General features: G+C 57.8%; 1 protein-coding gene across 2 annotated transcripts in view; it reads right to left on the reverse strand.

Annotated features, from left to right (window-relative positions):
* The window catches only part of LAMC3 (laminin subunit gamma 3), a 56414-nt gene that overhangs the window by 32872 nt on the left and 5108 nt on the right, over nt 1–18434 (reverse strand). For both annotated transcript variants that reach the window (XM_059142603.1, XM_059142602.1), the window contains exons 2-6: nt 9851–10155; nt 5725–5855; nt 2797–2963; nt 620–808; nt 415–532 (exon numbers count right to left, since the gene is read on the reverse strand). In XM_059142603.1, the coding sequence (XP_058998586.1) occupies nt 415–532; nt 620–808; nt 2797–2963; nt 5725–5855; nt 9851–10155 (910 nt within the window). The remainder of the gene's footprint in view (nt 1–414; nt 533–619; nt 809–2796; nt 2964–5724; nt 5856–9850; nt 10156–18434) is intronic.

An 18434-nucleotide genomic window follows, 5' to 3' on the forward strand; every position in this document is an offset into this window, starting at 1 on the left:
CCTCTCCCGTGCACCCTTCTGCCCGGCACCCCCTGCTCTTCCACACTGACCTTCGCCTCCCACTTGCCTCTGAGCATCTGCATGCGCTCTTCCTCCGCCTGGAGCACCGGGCCCTCTGCCGTCTCTCGGCAGCCCTCCCACTAGAACTCGGTGCCTCTCCTGCGAAGCCTGCCCTTGACCGCTGAGGCCAGCCGGGCTTCCACGGGACTCACGCCCTGTCTCACGCTCTCCGGAACAAGTTGTCTCTAGACCCCTTGAGAAGGCTCCAGAATAATAAGACGGAAGGACGGACAGAAGGAGGAAGAAAGCGGGAAGGACAGCCACTACCCCTTCCTCCCGCCTCCGGGCTTCCATTCCCAGTCCACCACCGGCGCCCCACACAGCTGTCCGCCCCCGCGGCCCTGGCCGCCTCACCTGCAGCCTCCCTCACTGAGCGAGTGGAAGCCGGGCCGGCAGCGGTCACACTTCCAGCCCGTCACCGTGGGCTTGCAGACGCAGGTGCCCGAGGCATCACACTGGAGGTGCAAGGAGCCTGGGGGAGGAAGGGCACAGGGCAGCGGGGGAGGGGGGGGCGATCGGGGCAGGGGTGGGGCGGGGGCCACGCGGCGGGGGCGGCTACCTGCCGGGTGGCAGTCGCAGGGCTGGCACGGCGTCTGGGGGCTCCAGCGGTAGAAGTTCTCCTGGCAGCGCTCGCAGTGTGGCCCGGCTGTGTGGTCCCGGCAGCGGAGGCAGCGCCCGCCGTGGCCCGTGCTGCGGAAGAGCTCCCGGTCGAACGCACACTCGTCCGAGTGGCCGCTGCAGTTACAGGCTGCGGGCAGGGGGGTGGGGGGCGGCACGTGAGGGGCAAGTCGGGGGAGGGCGGTCTGGGCCAATCGGCGTCCTGGTGATGAGGAGCCGGCAGCTCCAGGGGGGCCCGGGTGAAGGGCAGGCCCAGCCTGACCAAGGACACAGAGAGCAGCCGACCCGACCCGTCTTCCCCAACAGGACTCTCAAGAGCGAAGGGGGCGCACCACGACCCAGGGCCCTCCCAGGCAAGCCGGACGCACCGTCCGCACGCACGGACCACGGCGGGCCACCTTTGGAGCAGCAGTGTGGCTCACGCCGAGATCTCTCGTGGGCCCTGGCTCCTAGGGACCACGAGGTCATTCAGATTCGTGGAAACACAGGCCATGCCTCCTTCACTCATTAATTCATTAAGAAAGGAGGGCGGGTTGGAGATGGCTCAGGCCGCACATGGGTGGGCCGGTGAGCAGCGGGCGAGCGAAAACCCCACAGGTGGGCAGAGCTGCAGGGAGGCCCTGGGAGCTGAAGGAGGGACCTGACAGAAGGAGGGAGCGGACAGCGTCCTCAGGGCAGGGGCGGTCCCAGGCAGGAGTGAGGGGCAGAGAAGATCGGCCCAGCTGCTGCAGGGAGCTGGTGGGGTGGGGTGGTGGCTGGAAGGTCACCTCTCGAGCAGCCTGATGGGACAGGGTAGGGGGGTGCGGGGGCCGCTATGGGGTCAAGAGGTCAGCAGAGCCTGATCCAGGGAGGCCGGGCAGCCACGGTCAGCGGACTTCACCTTGGAGCAAGGCAGGCTCTGGGAGGGTCACCCAGGGGCTGGGTGTCACTGGGCTGGCACTTCAGCAAGGGCCTCGGGCTGCGGGCGCAGCTGGGCTGGGGGCTGGTGAGCAGGGCTGGGGCGCTTCAGGCCTGGAGGAGGGGTGACGGGGCTGGGACCGAGGCACAGACTGCGTAGAAGGACAGGCAGCCCGAGAGGAGTGGATGACGCTGAGTTTGGGGTTGTGGGGAGGGGGGCGAGGGGTCAGGCACAGCTTCCGGGCTGCTGGCGGAGAGGACAGAGATGGGGCCACTGGGTGAGAACACAGCAGGAGAAATGGTCTGGCCTTTTGTGTCCCCACCGTGGAGACAGCCTCAGGCTCAGAATGGGTGAGCCAGCCGGCCCGCCTCTTTGGCCCCAGGGAGGACTTCCTGGGGGAGGCAGAGCAGAGAAGGCAACAGAACCCCAAGAGGGCCATGGTGCCGTGGGAAGCCCCTGCAGACAGGGCTACTCTGTTCACAGAAGAGGCTGTGCCCTCCTGGCCCCTGCTCTGGAGGCCAGAAGCCTGGGCCCATTCACAGGGTGGGCCCAGAGGCCAAGCTGTCAGGACAGCCGCCGGTGAACACACCCCTCCTGCCACCAGCTGCGACCCAGCGCCCAGCAACGGTCAGCTACACATGGGGAGCCCAAAGAAGTTCGGGTGACTCTCTGGGGGACAGGGCAGGGCTTGGAGCCTGGGGGAAGCTGGGGTGGGGGCTGGGACGGGCGGTGATGGACGGTCCCACACCCGCTGTGTGCAGCCCCACGTCCCCGGGGAAGGTACGCTGGCACCATCGTCTCCAGCCGGTCTCTGAGGTTTGGTGGTCAAAGCCACATCACATGGGGACCTCGTCTTCAAAGGCTGCCTGGGGGGCCGTGGGAGAGGCTGGGTGGGCAGGTCAGAGTCCCCCAGGACCTGGGGCCTTCTGTTCTGGCTTTGATTAGCAGCTGCGGTTGGAACCATTGAAACAAAGAACAGTGCGCAGGGACTCAACAAAGAACAGTGGGGGGGGCTTCCCACATGCCTCCTTGACAGCGTGGGACTTGGTCTGGGGGGCGCTTCGTAGGGGCAAGGCGGAGGAACACACGCCCCTTCCTGCTCTCCCCTTGCCTCTCCTCGGCCCTGCAGCAACGGGGTGGGGGGGGGCGCGGCAGGAGCAGCCCCCACTGCCAGGTCTCAGGGACTCGGCCCCTGGGGCCCAGAGCCCTGGGACACTCACGCACACACTCGTTGGCGGCCTCCGCCGTGCCGCGGGCCCACGGGCGGTCCTGGAAGAAGGGCAGGCAGCGCTCGCAGTCGGTGCCCGTGGTGTTGTGCTGGCACCGGCAGGCCAGCCGGCCCGCCGCATCGGGACCACACTCGCTGGCGTGCCCGTTGCACTTGCACCTGGGGGGACACGGAGATCGGGTCCAGAGACTGGGGAAGGCACCGTCAGGGGAGGGGCTCACTGCCAGGCAGCCCAACTGGACCACTCAGTGAGCTACAGGGAAGCCCTACGATGCGCCTGGGTCCACGGGAACGGAGAGCGGGCTGCGCTGTGCTATTCTGAGCTCTGTCCGTGGACAAACGCACCACATCTTCGTTAGCCCGCTAATAGACCCATTTCACAGACGGAAGAACTGAGGCCCATGCAGGCTGCCCTGGGCCAGCTGTTAGGAATGGCAAAGTTTGCGAGGCTGCTGCTGAAGGAGTCCTAGCCCAGAAAGACCCAGAAAGAGGTCATCCCAGTGTCCCAGGTGGAGGCAGGGGTGAAGGAAGGGGGCAGCTGGCCCGCACTCCTCCTTCATGTCTGAAGGGGCGAGAAAGAGGTTGTTCCTTACGGAGGACAGCCCCTGACTCAAGTCCCCGGTGAATCTGTGCCTCTGGGACAGCCCCTGGGGACCGTTTCCCACCGCATCCACCTTCCCGTGGTGACAAGAGACCGGCAGAACTGGGCAGACACAAGTGAGCCCGTGGGGCCACCACAAGGTCTGAATTCCAGGTTTCCCCTCTGCCCCCCGCCCAGCAGAGCTCAGACCTTCCTGCTGTGGCAGGAAGAACCACACCCACCCCCATTTCACAGATGAGGAAACGGAGGTTCAGGCTGAAGTGACAGGTGCTGAGTGGCAGAGCTAGACTCCGCACCCTGTTCTGCTCTGTGCAGACCCCATACTCCTGGACACTAGTCTCAGGCTCCTGTAGGCTGCATTCCGTGCTCTGCCCTTGGCAGACTTTAAGAAATTGCTGACCGCTGCCGGCACCCCCACTGTCTCCTCTACTTAGGGGACACCGGGTTTAGTAAAGGCACAGGCCATTGTTTTCTCCGTGGGAGCCCCGGATAGGCAGGGAACACCCCAGCATTTCTGGCGGGGATGAGGCAGACAGTGGGCAGTCTTGGGAGATAGTGACCCCTGGCCTTGGGACAAGGGACCACCCATGTCCCCGGCAAGGTCTGCAAACACCCCGCCTCCCCCATGAAGCCCTCTAACCCCAAGGGAAAGAATGAAATTCTTCCAGGCCACTGTGGGACTCCGGGTGCCGGCCCACCTGCCCCCCAGCCAGCGGCAGGCCCGAGGGTGGTCTGGCTTGGACAGCTGGAACCCAGATGTCCTCTGGCCAGCAGCCCCCTGACAGCAGGCGCTGGAGCTCGCAACCACCCGCCAACCGTGGAGAGCGCCTCCTCCTGGGTGGTTTGACCCGAACCAAGCGTGGGAGGGGCGGGGGAGGAGGTGTGGAGGAGCCCTCATGGACACCCGCACCTCCCCTCCCCTCCAGCCCCAGCCCAGCCTGGAGGGGGCAGGCAGCTGGGCCCCGCCTTCCCTTCCTGGACCTTTCCACCCCTCTGAAGGCCACCCAAATGTCCCTGAATTCCAAAATCAGCCCACAAGCGAGAGGACCTCCCGTCCTAGACAGCCTGTGGCCCACGAGCCTCTCCGAGCCTCCCACCCCCTCCCGCGGCCGCTTCCTAACGCTCTCTGGTTTTTCACTCCTCTTACCCTTGCCCATGCGATGTCAGGGGGTTGGGGCCTTTCCAAACCCTGTCACTACCCTGGCCAAATCCTTCCATGGCTCCCCACTGCTGTGGGTCCTGAATGAACTTGGTCCACGGTCCTGACCATCTTCCGGCCTTGTCTTTGGAAGAGGCTCACACACCGGCCCTTCTGCCCAGGATGCTGGCCTCTTCTCACCCGGGCTGGGCCGCCGTCTGCAGAGCAGTCTCCCTGACGGCCGGTACACCGCCCCCCCCGACCCCCGGCCCCATCCGTGTTATTCTGGGGTGCGCAGACATGTTCGCTGGAGAGTGATTACTGTCCACCACCCCCTTGGGGTTGGGGCGGGAACGCCTGTCTTCCTCTTTACTTTCCAAGATGGAAGCCCCCGAGCGCTCCTGCTAAAGATCCCGTGTGTGCCTGCCCTGGTTCCACAGCCCGCCGTGTGTGCCCACTGTGTGTGCCCGCCGTGTGTGCCCGGGACCCACAGCCACAGGGGAGCCAGCACCGGGGGTCCAGAAGGCAGGAACTGGCAGTTCCCACAGGAGAGAGGAAACACGACCCCCGCTCCCTCGGGGCCCCTTCCAAGGAGTTGGCTGTGGGGCTTTGGGGTGGCCTGGGCCATTCGTCTGCACAGAGGCACCTCCAAGTCTTATTTAAAACGTCTGGGTCCCCGGGAAGCCCGATCACACCCAAGATTAGAAGGAGACTCGGGCAGGAGCAGGGTGGACGGGCTTCGCGGTCTGGGACCTCAGGAGGGCTGGCCGGAGAGGGGAAGCTCTGGAAGCTTCCAGACCTGCAGCGGCGTGTGGTCACCCCAAACCGGCTTGGCTTGGAAAGGAAAAGAAGGAAGGAGGGACGGAGGAAGGAGCACGGGGAAGGGCGAGGACCTCCAGGCCGAGGGTTCGGTGGGTGCGACGGTCTCCGTGTCACGCCAGGTGGTGGAAACACGGCCGATGCAGGAAATGCCAGAGCCAGAGTGTGGCCGGGCCATGAAGACCCCGAGCGTCCGGCCCAGGGGACCAGGACCCTGCCCCTCCTTTCTCCTCGACGCATCTCAAGTGGCTTCTTCACCCCTCACGGCAGCCACTGGGTGGCCCCCACGGGGTGGCTGCCTTCCTTCTGCCCCCCACCGGGGGTCTGGGGTCCCGGGCCGCACGGTCCTGCGCGCCACCTACCTGCCGCCCACGGAGAAGTCGGACACGGCATAGTAGTAGGACTGCAGCACCTTGGGATCCTTGAAGATGTCGTCCCCAAACGTGTTGAGCCGGTCCAGGGAGATGAGGAGCTCAGTGCTGGTGACCCACTCCTGGGGGGGGAAGCGGTGGGAGGTGAGGGGGGGGAAGGCATCAGCAGGCTCCTGAGTCCTCGCTCTCACCCTGTTCTGCCTGGAGGTCTGGCCCACTGCCCTGGGCATCTCCTGGGCCCCAGGGACAAGCCAAGCTTAGGCAGATCCCAAGAATGGGGCAAAAATAAGGGGCCTATGATCTGGGAGCACAGGTGGGGGCCGGGCCACCTACGGGCTGTGCACCTCTGGGGACTTCCTCCATGTCTCAAAGGCTCCCCTCCACCATCCGTAATATGGGACAAGGAGTCGTGCCAACCCCACAGGGCTGTTTGGAGAAGGATGGCCCGTGTCAGCAGTGGGGTGTGGGGTAGGGACGTGCTCAGGAAGGGGGCGAGGTGCTGGGGGCAGGGCTGAAGCCACCCATCCCATCACGTGTCGTGCCCTTAACTACTCCCATCCTCGATGTGAGCAGAAGGAGAACATGTGCCCTTCTCCTCCACTCAGCCGGGCCTGATGCGGGGCGGGTCCTAGTTTCTAGGCTTCTCATATGCTCAGGCTCCCACAGCCAGGCACCTGCCCCAGGGGACATCTGTCCCTACAAGAGTGGGGATTTGGGGCCCCATGTTCTCACGGCTTCCCCAGCCCCCAGGTTCTGCCCGGCACGTAGCAGGTGCTCAGTAAATACTTGCTGATCGCTGAATGACACCTTCCCCCTGGAAGATCCTGGCGGGGAGGTAGGGGAGAGCCCACGTGAAGGCTGACATTTTCATCCGCCTGCTGTTATAATCAGAGGTACACAGAGGCGGCTCCAGCTGAATTTTAATCAGCATTTTAATTCAGCCCAGGAGCTCCTGGTTTAGCAATCAGGCCCATCAGGGCAGAAACGAACTTCTGGCAAAGTCTGTCTTCAGGCCCCAGTGTGACAAGGCAAGCGGGTCTCAGCTGCTCCCTCGGAGCTCGGCAGCTCACCGACCCACTTCCTGGGACCCGGGGCCTCTGCCCGAGGAGGTTTCTGTTGGGGAGGGAGGGTCCGGCACCAGAAAACCTTCAGTGGGAACCTCTGCACTGAGCAGAGTCTCTAAGTCCTGTCACTCTGAAAATCGCCTCGCAAATGTCAGTGTGCCTGCAGGGATCTGGTTAAAACAGCCTCTGAAGCTGAGGTCAGGGGCAGGGCCCGAGGTTCTGCATTTCTAGCCAATGCCCAGGCCCTGCTGAGGCCATCAGGTCCATCAGGTCCCCGAGCAGAGAGCTAGCGTCTGGGGCAGGGGAGCCCAGCGTGCACGGGGTCACAGGCTGGGAGAGAGAAGGGGAATTTGTCCCCTCAGCCCAAATCGTTATGGGGCTCTCCCTGATGCTGTAAAGGTCATTTTAGGGCAAACCAAGCTCCGAGGTACAATGGGCCTGTGCGGTCTGTAATGGCGCCAGCTGAAACCACAACCGGGCTCTCGGGTGGATCTTGGCCAGCCCCGGGGGTCCAGGATGTGGCATTAGAGGCAGGGGCAGGGAGCCTCGGCTCCAGCCGGCACCCCGCGGGGGGATGCTCAGGTGGCCACTGGGTTCTGGTGGCCCGATTCTGCCTTGGCAAGCTTACCTCTCCAGGGTTCTCGGAGCCTCATGGGGAACAGAGGGACCCAAGACCCCGCAGGCATGTGGACTCCTCCATCACCTGCCCCCCGGAAGAACTCCAAGTCCTCAGAGGAAGCACCCGTCCCAGATGCGCCCAGAGGGAGGACAGAAGAGCAAGGTGAGCTTGCCTTTAATCGTCCTTCTCTGACCTTGGGGTCCGCCTGGGATCAGGGGGCCAGGTTGGGGGAGCATTTCTGAAGAGGTTGTCTCTCTGTCGGGGAAAATGTCCAGCCCATAGGAGACAGGTCATGGGCGGGTCTCAGCCTTAGCCTCTACCCTGGAGTGATGGCTCAGACTGAAGAACCCTGCCTGGCCCTCTGTTTGTCTTCTGATGACCTTGGCTAATAATCGGTAATCTACAGAGCCTGGAGCCCCATGGAGAAGAAATTGTCATTTTAAACAGAATCACAGTGATGATATGGGAACATTTTTAATGAGACAAAGAGAGCTCCGGCACCTGGAAATGTGACCCCAACATGGGGCCCCAAATGTGACCCTAACCCAAGGGTTAGCCTTGGCTCAGGGTCTGACCTTTGCCCCCACTCCTGGGAGGTCACTTCTAAGCCCTAAGAATGCCCTGTTTGGTAAGAGTGCCTTTGTTCGGGGAGCCTGGGGGCTCAGTCGCTAAGTATCCTGGGATCAAGCTCTACCTCGGGCTCCCTGCTCCGAGGGAAGCATGCTTCTCCCTCTCCTGTTCCCCCTGCTTATGTTCCCTCTCTCGCTGTGTCTCTCTCTCTCTGCCAAATAAATAAAAATCTTATTTTAAAAAAAGAAGAGTGCCTTTGTTCACCTGTCATCTTGGGCCGTTCTAGACAGTCTATGCTAACAACTGGTAGATGCGGGTACCTTGGGCCACGTAGGATCAGTTTGCCCTCTGCTGGAGCTGAAGGTTAGGGTCGGCTGTGCAGGCCATCAGCCGTCTATGTGACCAGCTCCTAGGTACAGGGGAGCCTCCCGGGGGGACATACCCTGCATACTGTCACATCGCTGTTGAAAGAAATAAATGCCATCCCCACGACTCCACTGGGAGCGGACAAGGGGAAGCCCCACACCTGGCCCCTCTTGTCTCTGAGAGTTTCACAGCTGTCTTACTCTGTGAGTCCTTCAAGATAATCACTGAACCTGAGGGTAATCTTGGGGACCCCAAATCAGCAGATTCCATGTGCTCTGTGCTGGGCAGCCAGGGCAGGGACACGATTTCTTTCTGGGCCTAAATGTTCCCTCTAGAGATAAGCAGGAATTCCATCCCTGGCGCCCGGTTATCTCTGACCAGCAATGCTCTGAGCCTGTCGAGGGCTCAGAGTGGGGCAGACTTTCTCAGCACTGGAGACCCAGGGAAATGCACTAGCGGGCTGTCCAGGGCTCAGAAACATCGAGCAGAGCACCGCGTCTGTAGGGGAAATGTCACCGACACTCAGGAACGTGGATGTGTGTAGGGACCAATACTGGTAAGGCCATAAACCCGAGCAGACCCCAGTGGGCTGGACAGGGGAACGTGTGAACGGACACAGTTACAGGCCTGCTATTCTTGGCCATGAGGACAAGACGAGTAAGCCACAGGAGCTCTTCCCTTCGAAGAGTGATTCAGCATCTCTTATATGCCAGGCACCGTGCCTACCACTTTATAACTGTCTGTCCCCACCAAGCAATTTAAATTAAAACTCATTAAAATAAGACTTAAAAAATTCACTTCCTTGGTCATGCTAGTCTCATTTCTGGTGCTCTGTAGACACGTGGTTAGTGGTGACCATCCTGGACGGTGCAGCTAGAGGCCACATCTCTTACTGCAGAAGTTCTAGAAAGCACCGCCTTACAGCAAAGAACCAGGAATCTACGATTCCCAAACTCAAGCTCTTTTCATGTTTCCCATGTTATCCTCATAACAGCCCTTGGGGACATATGGGGTGGAAAACATTGTCGGTTCACAGAGAAAAGCAGCAAGGCCCTTGGGGGTTGTGCTAGAAAGTTCTAGAAAGAGCACCAGTGAGGATTCAGGACACCCAGGTTCTGGTCTGGGCCTTTCACCAACCAATGCGTGCCCCTGGCAAACCCCTTCTCCAGTCCAGGCCTCAGGGTCCCCACCCACATAAGGAAGGGTCAGCTGAGTTGGTGGCTGTCGCCGGGCTCCAAGGAGCCACAGGGCTCCACCACAGCGGGCAGGGGAAGGGACACTTCTGCTTGGCTGAGCAGGCTGTCCTCCATCTATCTCACTGATGGCATCCACAACACGTGTAGACACCACAAAAGACTTTGGTTGTTTAAGATCTGAAAACTGTGGGATCCCATAGGACCCCGTGTCCTTCCACTCACAAATTTTCTGTGCTCTCCCAGGCCGGGGGACCACCCCCTGCAGCCCTGTCCCGACCCGCCAAGCCTGGCTCCTCTCTGACCTGCAACACCGGGCTCTCCTCGAAGTTGTAAGCGCTAGGCCGGCCCTCCAGCGTGGAGAAGGCCACGTTGCCGCCGCTCAGCGGGGAGATGTCACTGAACTCGGAGGTGCAGAAGGCCACGCGCTCGTCCTCCCCGGGGCGCAGGTACTGGCCCTCGGGCCTGCCGTAGGTCTTCTGGCAGGAGGCACTGTAGTACTGGTAGGGCTCCCACGGGCCGCCAGCCTGGGTGCGCTTGTAGATGGCAAAGCTCTCAGGGCGACTGGTGTGGAACTTCAGCCTCACGTAGGTGATCTCGTAAGCCTTCCCTGCAGCAGGAAGACACGGACCCATTTTACAGAAGGGAAGGGAGAGTCAGAGTCCTGGTACAGGGAATGGCAACGTTGTGTAAACTCTCTTGGGTGGGTGTAAACTCTCACTGTGCGTGGCGTGCCATGATCAATTAGCGATGCCTGTTGGGACGACGGAACCGGGCAGACAGAATGATACTGGTGGACCTCCTGCCATCCCTGACTTAGGCCAACTTGCCTCCGTGCACAGGAATCTGAATGGTAACACCCCTGACAGGCTGCCAACCCTTTTTGCTCAAGCAACCAGTTGTTGCTACATTCTGAAGAAGCCTACTTTAGAAAGTTATTTCTTTTACTAACCCCCAGCAAAGCCAACCGTTCCACCTGTGTCTTTAGGCTCATTCCTCCCCAGTGACTTCAGACTCCTGGGAGTCTGGAGAAACCCCATTTCAACTCCCCCAAACCCTAATGCAACCCTTGCAGGACTCTCTAGTTTTCTGGGGTCCATTTAACTTCTCTCTTGGTCCAAATCTCTCAAGGGAATTCTGCCTCTGCTCGGCCCCACAGCCTCTTCTCCCAGCTTGGCGCTCAGGCCACTGCAATTCAGCTTCTCTGAGCTGCTGTGAAGCAACCTCACCAATAGCCCTCCTTGGCCACAGCCCGGGGCCTGGCCTTGCCTTACCTCCTGGACCACTGGCCATGCCCCTAGGCCTCCATGCAGCCCAGCCTCCTGGGTCACACTCCTGGGCTGCTCCTCGGCCCCGGGGCTCGTCCCCTTCCCGAGTGCCACCTCCTCCATCAGCTTTAGCCCTGCCCCCCTCTCGCACACTGCCCACACCAACATGGGGGCGCTTCTGGCTCTGGGCCCTGCCCTGCCCTCCTCTCCGCCCAGCTCCCTCCATCACATCCTGGGAGAACCACAACTATCCCGAACCTGACAATGAGGCAGAGCTGTGCTAGCGGCCCAGATGGGCAGGAGGACTGTGGGTGGGGGGCAGAGCGGGCTGGGAGGAGAGGGTCCCTGCATCCTCATCGGCCTTAAGGGGGCCTCAGCGAGCAGCCTAAGAACAGAAGACGCAGCCCCGAGGTCCCCAGCCACAGTCTTCCTTACCCACTTCAGTCCTCGGATTAAACATCTCAGTCCTACGGAAGCACTAACACCATAAAACTCAGAAGGAAACACAGAAGCAGGTCTTTGTGACCTGGGCTGGAAAAGCCTTCCTACACGTGACCCCCAAAGCACACGTGACAGAAGCAAAAACGGACACACTGGACCTCACTGAAGTAAAAAATTATGTGTTTCTAAACACACTATTGTTGGGGCGCCTGGGTGGCTCAGTGGGTTAAGCATCTGCCTTTGGATCAGGTCATGATCCCTGCATCCTGGGATCGAGCCCTGGTCGGGCTCCCTGCTCAGTGGGGAGTCTGCTTCTCCCTCTGCCCCTTGCCCTGCTCGTGCTCTCTCTCTCTCTCTCTCACGGTCAAATAAAGAAATAAAATCTTGGAAAAAAAAAAAAGACACTATTGAGAAAACGAAAACCCACAGGATAGGAGATTTATAGCAAATTTATAGCTGAGAAGTGATGTACTGAGAATATAGAAACAATTCTTACAACTTGATAATAAAAAAGGCCACCCAATTAAAAAACAGGCAAAAGGGAAGCCTGGGTGGCTCAGTGGGTTCAGTGGCTGCCTTTGGCTCAGGTCATGATCCCAGCATCCTGGGATCGAGTCCCACATCGGGCCCTTGCTCATCAGGGAGCCTGCTTCTCCCTCTGCCTCTGCCTGTCTGCCTGTGCTCGCTCTCTCTCTCTCCCCCCTCTCTCTCTGACAACTAAATAAATAAAAATAAAATCTTAAAAAAAAATAAAAAACAGGCCAAGGATCTAAACGGACGTCTCTCCGAAGAAGACGCGCAAGTGGCCCAGAAGCCCACGAGGAGATGCCCAACACCGTCCGCCAGCAGGAGACGCAAACCTGAACCACAGGGGACACCACTTCTCTCCCCTAAGCCGCGTACAACCAAAAAGACATAAAAGTAAGTGCTGGTGAGGATGTGGAGAAGATGCAGCCCTCCCGCCCTGCCGCTGGGGAACAGCCGGGTGGTTCCTCGAGAGGCCGACACGGCACACCATGTGACGCAGCAGCTCCAGCCCCGAGCCTGTGCCCCAGTGAAGGCGAAATACATTTCCCTGCAAATGCACGTGGATGTTTGCAGTGGCATCACGCGGGATATCCCAAGAGTGGAAGCAACTCAAATGTTGGCCAACTGACCCGTGAATTAATAAATCGTGGTAAGTCATACAGCAGAACAGTGTTCTGTGATAAAAAAGGCATTCTTTTTTTTTTTTTTTTAAGATTTTATTTATTTATTTGACAGAGAGAGACACAAGTAGGCAGAGAAGCAGGCAGAGAGAGAGGAGGAAGCAGGCTCCCCACCGAGCAGAGAGCCCAATGCGGGGCTCGATCCCAGGACCCTGAGATCATGATCTGAGCCGAAGGTAGAGGCTTAACCCACTGAGCCCCAGGAAGGGCCTTCTGATATACACCACCTCGTGGATATGCCCGGAAAACAGTATCGTAAACGGAAGAGGCTAATCACAAAAGACTACACATCGTATGATTCCACTTATCCTGGATGTTGAGACAGAGGGTAGGTGAGTGGTTGTCAGGGTCTTAGGGAGGAGCAGAGACTGAGGGGTGCTGCTAAGGGGTACAGGGTTTCTTTAGGGGGTGATGAAATGTCCCAAAGGCGACAGTGGGGGTGGGGATACAACTCTACGAACAGACAAAAACCCATCTTGACTTTAAATGGGTGGATTGGGGGGCACCTGGGTGGCTCAGTGGGTTAAAGCCTCTGCCTTCGGCTCAGGTCATGATCCCGGGATCCTGGAATCAAGCCCCGTATCAGGCTCCCTGCTCAGCAGGGAGTATGCTTCTCCCTCTCTCCCCCTGCTCGTGCTCTCTCTCCCTCACTCACTCTCAAATAAAATCTTAAAAAAAAAAAAAAAAATATGGGTGGACTGTACAGTGAATTACAACTCCACAGTTATTTTATCTGTATTTAAAAATTGGACCTTTGGGCATCTGGGTGGCTCAGTGAGTTAAGCCTCAGCCTTCGGCTCAGGTCATGATCCCAGGGTCCTGGGATCGAGCCCCTCGTTGGGCTCTCTGCTCAGCGGGGAGCCTGCTTCCCCCTCTCTCTCTGCCTGCCTCTCTGCCTACTTGTGATCTCTGTCTGTCAAATAATTGAATAAAATCTTTTAAAAATAAAAATAAATTAAAAATTGGACCCCTCACCACCATTAGGATGGCCATGATTCAAGGCAAAAACCAACTATTAACAAGTGTTGGCAAGGACGTGGAAAAATGAAAACCTTGTGTATGGTTTGTGGGACTGTAAAATGGTGCATTCGCCATGAAAATGTTTGGCATTTCCTCGAAAAGTCAAAAAAGGAAGGGCCCCACAGTCCTGGAATTTGGGTATAAACCCCGCAGAAATGAAAGCACGACTTCGCAGATATCTGTACCCCCCTGTTCCCAGTGGAACTCTTCACAACAGCCGGAAGGCAGAAAGCAAACCCACGTGTCCATCAACGGATGATGGACAAACTGTGGCCTATCTGTAACGTGGAATAGCATTCAGCCCAACAGTATTCAGAAAAAGAAGGAAATCTGGACACCCATTACAACAGAGATGGACCCTGGGGACATTATGTGGAGTGAACTAAGCCAGTCACCGAAGCACAAATACCATGATCTCACTTACAGGCGCTTGTTAGGGTCACCGAGCTTGCACGATGGGGATGTGAGCTGGCGGGGCCAGGAGCTGAGGGAGGGGGCCGGGGAGTCAGTGTTTAATAGGAACAGAGCTTCAGTTGAAGAGGGAAAAGCCCTGTGGGTAGGTGGGTGACGGTCACATGACGACACAAATGGTTAAGACGGTCAAGTTTTACTTTATGTGTATTTCACGCAAGGAAAGAAAAGCCGGGGACCCTATCTGTGTGCATCGGCCCTTTGGGAAGGCAGGTTGGCGGCATGATTGAAGAGCCAAGGAAGGATCTCTTACCTTAGGTAAAATCACCCCATTTCTGGGCATTCAAACATGCGTGAAACCAGCATCTGCGCGTTTTTTAGAATGGGCGGAAAATGGGAACCCTCAGAGTCCAAACAACAGTATAAATTCACGGGATGATCGAGGCCACAGAAACAGCCAGCAGTGAGCCTGGAACACACGGGCAAAGCTTCAGCCAGAATGGTGAAGAGAAAGACACAAGATCATATGGTCAGAATCGTCAGATTATAATTTAAAAATCCCCAAAGGATAGGCAGCAAAGGAGTTGGCGCGGCTGCCCTCTGGGCAGAGGGCTGTGAGTGACATTTCTTCCTTTTCAACTGTTCTCCGTTCTCCTAATTCTCTCTCACAAAGCTTGTTCTAATTTAAAAACTGGAGAAAACACATTTAAAAAAAAAAATTTTTTTTTTTTTTTTTTGGGAAAAGCAACCGCCTTGCCATGCTCTGTTTCAGATGTTTTTCAAAGTTCCGTTGCAGCTCAGCTTGGCACCAGAACGCCAAGCCCCCGACAAGAAAGCACATGTCGGAAACTGACTCAGTGTCTAGGGGAGCAGCCCGTGGCTGCTCGTGTTCCGAGGTCCGGGCTTTGGAACCGGGGTGGGCCTCACCCCAGATGTGCGTTCTCGAAAGCACGCTGGGTGGAGGAAGCTGTGGGTCCCACAGCCCAGACTCCTCCGTAAACATCAAGCAGCCAGACACCTCGCAGGCGGGGAGCTTGGAGCCACTTAAAAGGTAGCTGGCAGCTAGAAGCGTGATCGGAAAAAGGCAGTCACTGGGATTTCATGCAAAGAAGCAACATCACGCACTAGGAGACATCACGGCTTTTCCCCTTCCTTGCCAAACCAGGAGGTGAGAGAAGACACGGGAACATCACAGAGACTCGGCAGGGACTTTCTGTTATAAGAGTTAATTAGAAGGGCCAAGAAAACAACTTAATCCCAGCTTTGTGATGAAAAGGTTTCTGCCAAAGGCAACCCAAAGGCTGAGGAAGGAAGCAGCCCCCAGATCTTCTAAGCAGTGGACAAGAATTAAATTTGCAGCCTCAACCCATACCCTCACAAGCGCCAGGCGATGACAAGGCTTCAGGGTGATTAAAACAGGTGTGTTTCTACCAGAAAAAATGAGCCAAAATGTCATCCCCCATTGTTAACTGGGGACGATACTGCTTGGGAGTGCACAGATCTCAGCCCAATATGCTGTTCCCTCTGTCTGAATGCTGTTCCCTGTTCTCCTCACCTGTCTTCTATGTATCTCTCTGGCTTAGCCAACTGACCACATGCCTCAGCCTCAGCCCAGGGTGGAATGCCCTTTTTCCCACCTTTCCTGGGTGACGACTACTCACCCCTAGTGCTATGGGTTTGCGTACCTCAGAGCTCCCAGTTTCCCTGGGCTTCTTCATCTAGTTCTCTCCCACTAGTCCGTGACCCTCTTGGAACAGGGCATGGGACTCCTTAGAGCCGAGCAGTGTCCCCACACAGTAGGTACTCAATAAGTGCTTGCCATATGAGCAAGTAAAGACAAAGCATGATCTGTGCCTTCAAGGAGTTTATAACCCAGTGAGCGAGCTGAGACAGGCAGGTCTCACAGTGCTGCTGACACTGCAAGCCACGACCTCTGAATGTGTTTCTTCTAAAACAGCTGGCATTTAGTGAGCACCTACTATGTGCCAAGCACCATGCTAAGTGCTTTATTTATACCATATATCCCCCAACAATTAAATCGCTCTGCCTGTTTTAACAGCAAGGGGCCTGAGGCTGGGGTGGGAGATAGGAACTCACCCAACATCATGCAGCAAACAGCTGGGTCTCTGCTTGACAGCAGGCTCATCTGCCCCCAAAGTCACTGCCCTGAACGAGGCTACCCTCGGTCTAGGAATCTGTGGGTGCCCAGAGACAAGGGGCTGCCCAGGAAGGGGATGCTGGTACCCACAAAGACTGCGGAGGCCACGCAGATCCGCACCAGGAGCACCAAGCATGTCCTCTCCAGCCAGCTGGGACAGAAAGCCCATCAGAGATGACACCAGGGCAGTCATAAAACCAAGCCAGCGCACATCCGGCACTGACCAAGCAGAATGAGTTCGGGACAGAGAGGCTTATTTTGGGAAAGTGGAAACAAAACAAAGCTCTCTAATCGGAGCCATCTGGGCAGCAATGGCCCGGGGTGGGGCTGGGGGTGGGCAGGGTGGGGAGCTGAGCTGGGAATGTGTGGGTGAAGCTGCCCTGCCCACTGGGGCATGAGAACCAGGTGGGGAGAGCTGCTCCCGGCCTATGGGGTAATCACTTGGCCCAATCACGGTCATTCACTGTTCCCGTCTTCCTCCCCCACCCCAGCTCTTGGCAGTTCAGGGCACAGCGGGGCCTGCAAGAGCTGGGAATTCCCACGAGCGCAAGGCCAGACGCCGCGAGAGCCCGGCAGACGGAGGGCCGGGGCCGTCCTAGTTCTCTCATGTTTGCACCAAGAGTCTACACCCTACATATGGATCAAGATTATCAAGCGTGTTGTCTAGCCTGCGAAGAGCGAGCGGTTTCATCTGATTGATTATTGCCTAGGGCTTTGTGTTAAGAAGGATGCTGAGGTCTGATCGGAGATGTGGCTGAAATGTACCAACTACACGTTTGCAAAGGGAGGTGGCGGGGCATTCGGGGCCACTGCAATAAATCGGGGAACAGATGAGGGGCCGCGTGAAAATGATGGAGAGGAAGACATTCCAGAGAACAATCTGGTGATCTAGTGATCTGGTGATCCGGTGATCCGGTGAATGCTGAAGTCAAGGGAGGGAAGAATCACAGAAGGCACCCAAGTTTCTTGCTCTGGTGTGTGGCGAGATGGGAACATGATGCCTTTCCTTTTTTCTTTTAAATACGAACGAAATTTGCCACCTTAACCTTTTTTACATTTTTGGTTTTTTTTGAGAGAGTTCGTGGGAGAGAGTTGGCTCCATGAGCAGGCTCCACGCAAAGCGTGGAGTCCAGTGCTGGGCTCGATCTCATGACCCTGAGACCAAGACCTGAGCCAAAAATCACGAGCTGGATGCTCAACCCATTGACCCAGCCAGGGGCCTCAAGTTTGTTTTGGTTTTTTTTTTTAATTTAAGGAGCTTTACACCCAACATGGGGATCGAACTCAACCCCGAGATCAAGGGTCACAAGTTCTTCTGACAAAGCCACCCAGGCGCCCCCATCTAAACTATTTTTAAGTACACAGTTCACCGGGAGTAAACACACCCTCCCTGCCGTACGGTCCTCACCCCGATCTCCAGAATTCATCTTCCCAAACCCAGAGTCCTCTCCCCGCGAGCGACTTCCCACTCCCCACCCTGGCACTCACCATAGACGTAGGCTGTTCTAGGGGCCTCCTGCGAGCGAAATCACCCAGCACGTGTCCTTCTCCGCGTAATGCCCTCTGGGCTCGCCCACCCCTTTGCAGGGGGTGTCAGAACCCCCTCCTCCCCCAGGCCGTGCAACATCCCGTCAGGTGTGAGCACCACGTTTTGCATCGTTATTCGCAGGTTAGCAAACAGCTGGATCACTTTGGCTCTGGCTGCTGTGACTACGGCTGTCTTTACCTTTGGACCCGAGGTTTGAGGCCCATGTGACATCCCACAGCTGACATGCAGGAGGTTGTCAAATGACCCGGTCGAGGGCTCCGGTGGGAGACTGGGAGAGAGGTGCTGGGGGAGTCCTGAATGTCGACCAGGATTCCAATAGGCACAGCGGAGCGCTCGTGTGGGCAGGGCTGGCACGGGATGACGGCGAGCAGGGGAAGACAGGGGAGAGGTGGCTGGAGCGGGGCAGGACCAGGAGGAGGGTGGGGAGCCCCGTGAAGGCCACAGCTTAGGCATTGGGGATGCATCTGGAACGCTGCCTGCACTCACGCACTCGCTGCCTTGTCCCCAGCGAGGGACCGTGGTGTGGGTGTGGCCGGGACACGCTGGGGTTCACGTCCAGCGCCACACTTCCTTGCTCTTTGGCCCCTTGGACAAAATACCTAACTTCCTGGGGGTTTAACTGGGCAAGGGACTTGAAGGCAGTGCCTCATCTTCTTTTTCTTTTTTACGGCCTTGCAGAATGGGCATAGTATCGGGGCTTATGGAGGAGATGCCTGCAAAGGGCTTGGAACGATTCTACGCAGGCGGCACGCACGCGGCTAAATGCTGGCTGCCCTTCCGTTCATTACACGGCCAGCGTTTCGCGAGCACCCCTGCGCAGGGGGCCTGTGCTGA

This window comes from Mustela lutreola, chromosome 12 (genome assembly GCF_030435805.1).
Source record: "Mustela lutreola isolate mMusLut2 chromosome 12, mMusLut2.pri, whole genome shotgun sequence".
Lineage (NCBI taxonomy): Eukaryota > Metazoa > Chordata > Mammalia > Carnivora > Mustelidae > Mustela > Mustela lutreola.